The sequence below is a fragment of the Pteronotus mesoamericanus genome, unplaced genomic scaffold, assembly GCF_021234165.1.
Source record: "Pteronotus mesoamericanus isolate MK-2021 breed Mesoamerican mustached bat unplaced genomic scaffold, CSHL_Meso_final scaffold_167, whole genome shotgun sequence".
In the NCBI taxonomy this organism is placed as follows: Eukaryota; Metazoa; Chordata; class Mammalia; order Chiroptera; family Mormoopidae; genus Pteronotus; species Pteronotus mesoamericanus.
In genome coordinates, this window is record NW_026555308.1 from 29,513,366 (window position 1) to 29,525,855 (window position 12,490).

Genomic DNA, 12,490 nt, shown 5'->3' on the forward strand with positions numbered 1-12,490 from the left:
GAGGTTTTTCCCATATCATGGCTATTGTAAATAATGCTGCAATGAACGTAGGGGTGCATATATCTAAGAAAAATATTTATCAGACCAAAAATATATGGAAGCTTTTCTAAGTATTAAGAATGGGAAAAAATTAAAAGGTCAGAAGATTTTATACAGAATTGATTGCATAAAATATTTTAAGCTTCTGGATGTTAAAAAATATCAAAAATATCTACCACATACAAAGACAGGTAAATAACAAGCCAGAATAAACATTTAATACCATTAATATGTAAACAATTCAAATGAATTACAGTAATCTTTATAATAGCAAATTGAAAATAATCTAAAAAGGCCCAATGGGTAAACCATCTGTAGCCCAAGTACAGTACTATGGAGAATTTTAAAAGCAGTTAAGTACATGAAGAAAATCTGATATAAAATTAATACTTCTTTACAAGTATAGTAAAAAGAATGAAAATATGTGATTTCTGAATTTCTAGTATTTTTCCATAAGCATATATAACTTTTACTAAAAAAAAAAAAAACCAAAAAAACAGAACTATGATAGGTTCATTTTTTTTTTTTAACAACTGTGATAATAACTGGCCCTGGTCACACTGGATACTGAACACAGAACAGACAAGCATCAACTTTCACACACGTGATTTTTCCAGCATAACCCACCTAATTTCCTTTTATAAAGCAGCTGATCAATGGTAATAAAACTTATAGACAAAATCTCAAGTCTTAGATATGTTGCCACCACTGTACAGCAGTTTGTTCACACAAATACTATAATGCTTTTGCAAATTTTATCCTTTTTTATAAAAACAAATGATAAAAGAAAAAAGCATTCATACTAATAATAAATAAGTCTCATAAACCCATTATAATTAGCAGAAAGACAGAACTCAATAGGAGTAACAAAAGTGGTGACTATTAGGCTGTATTCAGATACTCATTGAGCCTATATTTTAAAAAATTAGAAATCATTTATTTTTAGTCAATTAGTTTAGCATTTAGCTGTGCTTTCATACACATTTTCAAGAATATTTTATGTATGAAAGTTTAGGCTTCCTCTAAAAACTGTATAGTGAATAATTTAATCTTGAAAAACTGATGCCTAACAAACAATTCAATTTTGAGTTCAAAGATGGAATTTTTTATTTTAGCAAGAAATTATCTTTTCATAATTATTCTGCATATATTTATTTACATATACATGAGGAGTAAATATTCATAGGACAAGAAATGAGGTTTAATACTGATTCTACAGAATCAAAATATACCCAATACTCCTAAAACTATTTTTTAGTATTTATATGGTCAAATGTCTATTTTTATATCACAGCAGAAAGCCCTAAATCCTAAAAGCACCATCTTTTCTTGAACACTAGAGATTTTGCTGAACTTTGAGGTTATATTTACAAACATGAACAATGACTAAACAATACTACCAATGCATTTTTGCAACCTAGCTTAGGCATAGGCCTCATATAGTTGGCTTTTAATCAATATTTGTTATATACATCACCAAATGATGCACAAACTACGTGTGTGTGTACAGTATGAGTGAGAGAGGAGCATATGTGTAGAGCGAAACCAGTTAAGAGAAGGCTCCAAGTAGACTGGTTCCAGCTAACTGATGTTTTAATCCAATTTTAGAAGATATTCCTAATAGAACTCTGTGTTATATTAAACTTAAAAAGAGGCTTTTACCGATTTTGTAGTATATGGATGGTAATTATAGGAAACCATGTTTTACAAAAACAATATATATGTTTATAGCACAACTGGTGGGTACCCAACAATACCCATGCTCTCTCTTCTATAATAGAATGCCCAGATTTTTAAATGGTTATCCAGCTAGAAACTACATTTTTAGCCTCTATTTCTACTGTGTGGCCATGTGATTAAGTTCTGGATATGAGGTATATCACTCCCCAGTCCCAAGAAAAAGGGCTCTCCTGGTCCTTTTTCTTCTTGCTGGCTGGGAGATAGCAACAACTGAAGCAAAGACCTTACACACAGAGGCTGAAGCCACATACTGAGGATGCAGAGGTACCCTGACAGCCCTGGGTGATCTTCATCTGGTTTGTATTATAAAGGAAAAAGTAAACTATTTTGCTTCACACCATTTTGCTATAGCATCAGTCTATTCCTTATTATTATATTTTTCAGATAAGTTTTATAATATGCTTCAGTTAGGAACAGTAGAGAAATCAATAAACAAAAATGATGAATCCACTCAAATCTGCGTATTTATTTAATATATAACATAAAGCCTGCAGAAGTTCCAACAATTCTTAAATAAAAACAATAAAATAAAAAGTTATGAGCTATATAGGAATAAGAAGAAACAAAAATAAAAGAAGTTATGAAAATGCCTGTGGCATACTTTATTACATCAAAAGTTTACAATATTTTATTTCAGATATGGTAATTCATAAAGTAATATGACACCCTTGTGCTGTTTTTTAATGTGATGGTCAGTCAGATGCAGCCACAAGAAGGGACAAAAAAGAGGCTCAGGAAAACTGTGTTATGCTTACAGGTCCTACAGGACGGATCACGGGAAGCATAATATTTTGGTCAGGAAGTAGAAGACAGAAGCAAGGAAAGAGCTTAGGCCAAGGCCTTTAGTTTCCATGGGAAAAGCTCATCTGCAGGATAAACAGTTTATAATTGGCTAGTTTGAATAATTCTGGTGGACTCTGGACTTTATAGGCGGTCTCTTGTACCTGGGCATGGGATGATTAGGAAAAAAGACTGCCTCCCAGTATAAAAGCCAGGTAGAGGAGGCATGGATCTGGACTGTTTAGTTGGTAGATCAAAGGCATGCTCCCAAGTGAGGACTGGCTAGCCCCAGGAAGAGCAATATGTCCTCAGCCAGAAAGGTTTGGCAAGATGTCAAAACATTTAAAACATATACAGAATGTACAAAACATATACAAAATATATAAAACATGCAGAAAACATAAAATATATATATATATATATATATATAGTATAACTCTGTATTTTAGCTAGCTATATTTGGTCTCATTCAATGCCCGTTAAAAACATTTCTAGGGGCTTCAGTGACTGTCTAAGCTAGAAATACATCTACTAACATGAAGAATGCAAGCCTTACTACCAATACATATAAATATAAAGATACAATGAAACCAAAGTACATTAATTCATCACTTTACAATAAGAATACAGATTAAATGATAGCAAAAATTTACCTAAAATTAATTTGAGTATTGTTTAAAATGTTTACCTATTTTTTAAAAATCTCAAGGCCAATTTTTTATGCCTAACTTTATTTTTGAAAATAATTATCCATAAGAGTAGTTTCAACAGCGAGTAGTACTGTCTCTTCTTGTGTGTCTGAGGTTGTGTGTAGAGGTGCAACTCCTATTTAGTGTCTAAGCAGTTTGGACACCAGGCTGTGGAACAATCCTCTAAAAAATAAAAAATAAAAATACCTGTCCAGCCAAAAGTGCCAAAAGCAATTTTGTTGAAAACCACTTACCTACAATATGTATAGCTTATATTCTTTCTTACACAAAAAATAATCACAAAAGTTACAGTGCCAGAAATCAAATGTTTGAGATGTGTCTATAAATGTGATTTTTAAAAAGGCACTTTAAGAATCTAAACCAACTTTTAACATAAGCATGCTTATCCAGGTATTAAAAGAATGATGCTTATAATAACTTTTTCTGTACAGAGAAATCATTTGGGGCCTTAAAAAAAGGAGTAAAATGTCCCTTTATTTAGTAATTGCTCAAGGGCCAACAGTATATTATAAATATACATAAAACAGATATACATATAAATATAGATAATGCACTTAAATAAACATATATAAATATACAATAAATATCCACGGATAAAATAGATACCAATAGAGAGGTAGGTAATGGATGGATGGGTTAACAAATCACCTTATTCCTATTCCTGCTTATTCAGAGACTGCAAAGGAAAGGGGTATTTAACTACTTTTTCAGCATTTAGCATATATAGTTTCAGTATATGGTACGTATAGTTTCTCATGTTGCACTGGTCAAAATGGTTCACTAGATTTTTTTGTATATATACACACGCACACACACACACAGTATATAGATATAGATATATGTAGTTATTTTGAAATGAATCCTATGAAACCAATTTCAAATAAAAATGGCTAAAGTACTATATAGTATTTTAGTCATATACACAATAGATATAGTACAAATATATATAACAATATATAGCTGTAGAGCTAATTTGTGTAAGTTTAAAACTATATACATACAACATGCCATAATTTTAATTTTTAAAAAGAACTATCTTGGTACCATCTTTTGAAGGAAAAGAATCATCAGTTACCTAAAATATGCAGGCACAGTGCTAATTTTTTATATTTCCATCTAAATGTAATTTTTGCAATAACCTAGAAAGTGGAAATAATCTCACTTTAAAATTGAGGAATTTGAGGCCCTGTATGGTTAAGTGACTTATGTGTTCGATAATGGCAGGGGCAATTATTGTATTTTTCAGTATATTATCAGTGCCTAATCATACCTCACATATGATAAATATGCAATAAATTCTGAATGGATGGATGATGGTGCTTAAAGTTGGACAAGTAAATAAACTGGTTTTTCTAACTCCCAAATCAGAAACAGTTTAAGAAATTCAAAATATCTAATTCAATATCCTTCAAAAAATATCAGTCACCCTTTAAAAGGTGACTCCCTACTAAAATGCAAAAGAGTATGCCAGACATATCATATTACAGCTATGTACAATATATATCATTACCTTTTACTAGGCTGCTTCTATTTAAAGATTTAACGTACATTACACCAACACTAATAAAATGAAAAACTAACTACAATTTAGGGTGTTTTACAAGATGAAAGGAAAAGTAGTTGAGTACATAAACACACAATTGAACTTATTTCTAACAAGTAGAGCTGGATCTAAGAAAATGTGTGAAGCCAAGTCTTTCCTGTTCAATCCCTAAATTTCTACTTTTGGTGGTCTACTGACCAGATCCCTCAAGGTACCTCAACATTGACTGCCACATAACCATGCTTTCCTCCTTCTTTCTGTCCAGTAAACATGACCATATCTCTAATGTGAATTAAAACCTAGATTTTGGTTCTGAGTCTACCATTAAATTGCTGTGTGACATTTGGCAGGTAACCTTGCCTGAGTTTCAATTTCTTTAAATGTGGAGTTTGGAGGTTTAATTGTACCAATGTTTCTCAAACATGCTTGATTATAAGAATAAACTGAATCAGTACTTTGTGTCTCCCACTCTGAGCCCCATCCTGGATATACTCTGGGGGGTCGGGGGTGGAGGGATAAACTACAACAATGTAAATTGTACTGATTTTTATGGAGTTTCAGTATATTACCTTGACTTTAAGCCATATATATCCTCCAAAAGTGATCAGTTACTAAATTTCAAATCTGAGAAAGTAGCCTAAACACAGTATCATTCCTAAGGAATGCACTGCAAAGGCTTCTCTGGCACCTATTTCAGACTTCTGTGACTTTTTAATTTACTTTCTTTTTTCTCATATGCTGCATGGTTAATTTCAAGCAAACAGGTATTCCTGTGTTAGAGAACTCTTCACAAATGGATATTCAAGTATGTAAAAAATTTCCAACATCTAGATTCTTTAAAATTACTACAACAAACTAAACAATTAAATGACTAAATCATTCTCATTAGAAAGTGTCCTTCATTAAAAATAATACTTCCAACATAAAAGAATAAACAAAAGAATCTTACCTAATCGTAGTTCTCCAAAATTGCCACATCCAATTTTTTTTCCAACTCTAAAATTAGGTCCAACCATTAAAACTCCAGAGGATGAAGACCCAGTTCCTCGAGTGTTGTGTCCCGATCGACCACTAGGTCGTGGCATTCTATCATCTGATTTGTCCTTGTCTTTCTTTTTATTATCCATATCAAGTTTGCGGTACTCCACTTTGAATTCTTTAATCAAGACAAGTACACTGAAATAGGGTATTGTGAGAACAGGTACATCACTAGGAAACTGTACCAGGTGGGAAATGTTAACATTCAAATTGCAGTGGGTAGTCAATTAACTGGTATGTGTTCATCCCATTCGTAAAATTTTTCTCAGTTGTCTTTTCAGCAAAACATGTCTTCAAAATTTTCTTTTCAATGATGCGCGCTGATAATGATAGGGAGCTAAAACATTAAAAAAGAAAATTAGTCACCTTAGAGAATTTAAAATATTTATGTTGGGGAAGTTAATAACAAAACTCAGACAATGTATTATTGCTATTTACTGACGCCTACTAAAATCAAGCCACAGCAAACTCTTAAATTAACTATGATCCTTTATTCCTATACTTTAATACAGAGAGATCACAAAAAAGAAATCAAAGATTCAGCTATACGTCTTAAAAATAAAAAACAAAAACATACTGAGTGTTTCATAAGCCAATATACATTCACTAAACTAGACCTTTCAACCTAAAATCATTTCAATTTTAAAAAATACTAAAAATAATCCAATAAACAATAAAAGAATTTCAGTTAAAGAGCAGAAAAAGAGAGTACTTGCAAATTAGTAAAATCTTACTAAAAATACCTTCCACATGTTCATTGTTCATATACTTCATTTTCAAATATACATTCCCGTTTGATCTTAATTTATTCAAATATTTATTACCCACCAGCTGTACATGGGAATGGTGTTCAGAACTGATAATACAAAGATCGGTCTTGCTGTCTATCAAAAGAAATTAATTCTTATGTAACGTTTAAACTAGGCTTTAAAAAATAAATGTAATTTTGCAATCAGACAAGAAGAAATAAAAGGCATCCAAACTGGACAGAAAGAAGTAAAACTGTCATTATTTGCAGATGATGTAACACTGTATATAGAGAACCCTAAAGATTCCAATAAAAAAAATTACCAGAACTGATAAATGAATTCAGTAAAGCAGCAGGATAAAAAATAAATATCCAGAAATGCACTGCATTTTTATACACCAATAATGAAATATCAGAAAGGAAACTAAGAAAACACTCCCAACCACAATTCCTTCAAAAAGAATAAAGTACCTAGGAATAAATTAACCAAGGATGTAAAAGACTTACTCAGAAAATTTTAAGACACTGAAGAAAAAAATTTGAAGATACAAATAAGTGCAAGCATATACTATGTTCATGGACAGGAAGAATTAACACTATATAAATGTCCGCATTAACCAAAGCTATCTATATATTCAATGCAATTTCTATCACACGACTAGAACAGATATTCCAAAAATTTATATGCAACCACAAAAGACCCCAAATATCCACAGCAATCTTGAGAGAGAAAAACAAAATAGGAGGAATCATGCTACCTGATGTCAAACTATATTACAAGGCCACAGTAATCAAAACAGCATGGTACTGGCATAAAAAACAGACATATAGATCACTGAAACAGAACAGAGTCCAGAAATAAACCCATACCCTTAGAGTAAATTAATATTTGACAAAGGAGGCAAAAACATACAATAAGGTAAAGACACCCTATTCAATAAATGGTGTTGGGAATATTAGATATATGTGCAAAAAAAAAATGAAAATAGACCACCTTCCTTTACCATACACAAGAATAAACTCAAAGTGGATTAAAGACTTCAATGTTAGACTCAAAACCATAAAAATCCTAGACAACAACATGGGCAGTAAAATGACACACATTTCTCATAGCAATATTTTTTCTGATACAGCTCCTTGGGCAAGGGGAACAAGATATAAACAAATGGGACTTCATCAAACTAAAAAGTATTTGTATAGCAAAATAAACCATCTACAAAATAAAAAGACAACCCACTAGATGGGAGAACATATTCACCAATATATCTAATAAGGGATTAATATCCAAAACTTATAAATAATTTATAAAACTCAACTCCAAAAAAACAGACAATCAATTAAAAAATGGGCAATGGACCTGAATAGACATTTCTTCAAAGAGGACATACACATGGCCAATACACATAAGAAAAGATGTTCAATTTCACTAAAAGTATCAAAGGTAAGCAATGGAAGTAGTAAACATAACTAGCCAAACATTTAAAGACAGAATTGGAACAGGACTATATGAGTTAAAAATTTCATTTCTCTCGCCCTGGCCAGGCAGCTCAGTTGGATGGAGCATCGCCCCACGCACCAAAAGGCTTCATTTCCAGTTGGGGTGCATAGAGGTGATATATTTTCATTCTCTTTCTCTCTCTCTCCTCCCCAACCCCCCACCAATCAATAAAAACATATCCTCAGGTGATGAGTTTTTAAAAATCTCATTACCCTTAGGTATAGAATTAAAACATAATGCATCCACAAGGACTATTTTAGTTCTTCCTTTCCAATTTGCATAACTTTTACTTGCTTTTCTTGCCTAATTGAACTGGCTAGAACTCTAAGTACTATGATGAATAAAGTGGTAAGAATGGGCATCCTTGTCTTGTTCCTGATTTTAGGGGAAAAGTTTTCAACTTTTTGTGGTTGAGTATAATGTTAGCTGTGGACTTGTCATAGGCAACCATTATTTTGAGGTTCAATCCTTCTATACCAAATATATTGAGAGTTTTATTATGAAAAGATGTTGAATTTTGCCAAATGTTTTTTTCTGGACCTATTCAGATGATCATACAATTTTTATTCTTCATTATGTTAATGTGGTGTATCACACTGATATTTTTTTTAATACTAAACCAGCCTTGCAGAGCAGGGATAAATCCCACTTAATCACAGTGTATGGTTATTAAATATTCTTCTAAACTCAGTGTGCTAGTATTTTGTTTAGGATTTTTACAACTATATTCTTCAGGAATATTGGACTGTAATATTCTTTTCTTGTAGCACCCTTATATGGCTTTGTTATCACGAAATGAGTTTAGGAATATTCCCTCCTCTTCAATTTTTCTCAAAGAATTCATGTCACATTGGTGTTAATTCTTTAAATGTTCGGTAAAATTCACCAGTAAAGCCATCTGGTCCTGAGCTTGCCTCTGTTCAGAGATTTTTTTTATTACTAATTCAATTTCCTTAGTAATTATATGTCCATTCAGATTTTCTATTTCTTCCTGATTTGGTCTGCACAGACGGCATGTTTCTAGGACTCTACCTTTTTCTTCTAGATTATTTGATTTGTTGGCATATAATTACTCATAGTAGTCTCTTATGATCCTTGGTATTTCTGTAGTACAGTTATAAAATGTCCTCTTTTCTGATTTTATTTGCTCAAATAAATGGCTTTTTATTCTTTATTACAGCATAAACCATTTTTTGGTTGACATTGCTAACAATGAATTCTCTAAAAGAAAAATTATAAAAGTAATCCCATTTGCAATAGTATCAAAAAGGATAAAATACTTAGGAGTGAATTTAATCAAGAGGCAAAAGATCTGCACACTGAAAACTGTAAGACAAAAATGAAAGAAAGTAAAAAAAGTGCAAACACATTGAGAGACATCCCATGTTCTTGGACTGGAATAATTGATATTGTTAAAATATCTATACTATCCAAAGTGATCTACAAATTCATTGGAATCCTTATTGAAATTCCCATAGCTTTTTTCAGAGAAACAAACAAAAAATGTTTGTAGAGCACCACTAAATACTCCAAAAATCCAAAGCAATCTTGAGAAAAAAGAACAAAGATGAAAGTATCACATTTCCTGATTTCTATCTATATTACATAACTATAATAATCAAAACAGTATGCTCTTGCCATGAAAACAAACACACAGATCAATGGAGCAGAATAGAGATCCCAGAAATAAATCCATGCATATATGATCAGGTAATGGAGAACTAAGAACACACAATTGAGGAGGACTTCCTCTTCAATAAATGATGTATGGAAAAATAAATATCCACATGCAAAAGAATGGAAATGGACACCTATCTTACATCACTCACAGTAATTAACTTGTAATGGCTTAAAGACTTGAAGGGGAGTAGAAGACTTAAAGAGGAGTAATACTTGGAATCTCCTAGAAGGAAACATAGAGGAGAAAGTTTCTTATTTTTATTATACTTTATTGATTATGCTATTACAGCAGTCCCAATTTTTCTCCCTTTGCCCTCCTTCACCCAGCACAACCCACTCCCTCCAGCAACCACCTCATATGTTCATGTCCATGGGTTATGCATTTAAGTTCTTTGACAACTCCATGTCCTACACTGTTCTTAGCATCCCCCTGTCTATTCTTTAACTACCAATTTATACTTCTTAATCCCTTCACTTTTCCCCCATTTCCCCAAACCCACCTCCCAGCTGGAAACCATCCAAATGTTCTCCATATCTATGATTCTGTTTCTGTTCTGCTTCTTTGCAGTTTGTTTTTTAGATTCAATTGTTGGTAGTTATGTATTTATTGTCATTTTAATGTTCATAGTTTTAATCATCTTTTTCTTAAATAAGTCCCATTAACATTTCATATAATAATGGTTTGATGATGATGAACTCCTTTAGCTTTACCTTGTCTGGAAAGCATTTTATCTGTCCTTCAATTCTAAAAGATAGCTTGGCTGGGTAGAGCAATCTTGATTGTAGGTCCTTGCTTTTCATCACTTTGAATACTTCTCACCAATCCCTTCTAGCCTGCAAAGTCTCTTCTGAGAAATCAGCTGACAGTCTTATAGGGACTCCTCTGTAGATAACTATCTGCTTTTCTCTTGCTGCTTTTAAGTTCTCCCTTTATCTTTTACCTTTGGGATTTTAATTATGATGTGTCTTGGTGTGGTCCTCTTTGTGTCCATCTTGTTTGGGACTCTATGTGCCTCCTGGACTTGTATGTCTATTTCCTTCACCAATTTAGGGAAATTTTCTTTCCTTATTTTTTCAAGTAGGTTTTCAATTTCTTGCTCTTTCTCTTCTCCTTCTGGCATCCGTATGATGTAAATGTTGGACCTCTTAAAATGGTCCCAGAGTCTTCCTATACTATCCTCGTTGTTTTGTTTTTTTATTATTATTTTTTTTCTTCTTGCTGTTCTGATTGGATGTCTTTTACTTCCTTATGTTCCAAATCACTGATTTCATTCTCAGCTTCATCCACTCCACTGTTGATTCCCTGTAAATTGTTTATATTTCAATTAGTGTATCTTTCATTTCTGATTAGATAACTTCATGCTGTTGAAGTACCGAGTTCCTTGAGCATCCCTGAACTCTGAATCTGATAGATTGCTTATCTCTATTTTGTTTAGTTTTTTTTCTGGAGTTTTGTTCTGTTATTTCATTTGGCCTATATTCCTTTGTCTCTTCATTTTGGCAGTCTCTCTGTATTTGTTTCTATGCATTAAGCAGAGCTGCTTTGACTCCCTGTCTTGGCTGCAGGGCCTAATGTACTAGGTGTCCTGCAAGGTTCAGTGACACAGCCTCTCTTACCCCCAAAGCTGGGTACTCAAGGAGCTCCCTCCATGTGGGCTGAGTATTCCTTCCTCTTGTAGTTGAGTCTTGACTGCTGTCAGCAGGTCACTGGGAGGGATTTACTCAGGCAGTCAGCTGGTGGAACTGACTGTGACCACTGGTCACCAACTACCTCTCCCCATGGCTTGTGGAGATGGTTGGGTGGTTGTGTTCCGACGTGGTCTGTAATTGTCTACTAGGTACAGACTCTCAGGTTTCCCAGGTGATACAGGCCCAAGTTAACCACCACCTGTGTTCTGTCTGGGGCCACTTGGCATAAGCTATAAAGCAATCTGCAGATGACTGCTGTTAGTGCTGGGCCTGGGGCCACTTACCAAGAGTATGTAAGGGGCTGGGCTCAGCTGTTACATGTTTGAGCAGGTTTAGGAAGGTCTGAGGCCTGTGCCAAGCCATTCACATGGAAAAGACACTGTTAACAGCTTGGGGGGGCCCATAAGTTGAATGGGGCAGAGCCTAGAGCCTTAGGTAATCACCAGGGTGAGGCAAACCATGTAAGCTAGATTTATGAAGTCTCAGATACGGTGCAACCACACTGTGGCTATGTGTTGGCGGCGGCGGGGGGGGGGGGGGGGCACGGGGGGGGTGCTCAGAATAGGTACGATGGTCCCTGACTACAGTTCTGTCGAGGAGAAAGCTGTCCCCCGCAGCTCTCACCATGATGCCACACACTTCAGTTCCTCTCTGTATGCCACTGGTGCCCTCAAGATGCTGCCCCAGGGCTGGAGCCCAGATGGTGTGAGTCTGAACAAGTCCATGTGCAGGGCCCTTTAAGAGGAGATGTCTGGGAATACCACAGTCTCTGCCTCCAATCCAATGCCCACTGGGTTTCACAACCATAAGTTATGGGGGCTTATCTTCCTGGCACTAAAACCCTGGGATGGTGGTCTGGTAGCGAGCTGGGATCCCTCTTGAGATATCCCTCACGATTTTTATCCACCCTTCCTTGGTGTGGGACCAGTCCATTCTGCGTCTCCTTGTCTCTACATCTCCCTTCTTCTGCCCCTCCTACCCATCTGGATGAATGTCTTTGATTTCTTAGTTGTCAGACTTCCATA

At 34.3% G+C, this 12,490-nt stretch overlaps 1 protein-coding gene across 9 annotated transcripts in view; it reads right to left on the reverse strand.

The window, feature by feature from the left end:
* The window catches only part of CSNK1G3 (casein kinase 1 gamma 3), a 110,435-nt gene that overhangs the window by 75,160 nt on the left and 22,785 nt on the right, over window positions 1-12,490 (reverse strand). For all 9 annotated transcript variants that reach the window (XM_054589890.1, XM_054589897.1, XM_054589895.1 and 6 more), the window contains exon 2: window positions 5,762-6,187. In XM_054589890.1, coding sequence (XP_054445865.1) covers window positions 5,762-5,939 — 178 coding nt within the window. In that variant the 5' untranslated portion in view covers window positions 5,940-6,187. The remainder of the gene's footprint in view (window positions 1-5,761; window positions 6,188-12,490) is intronic.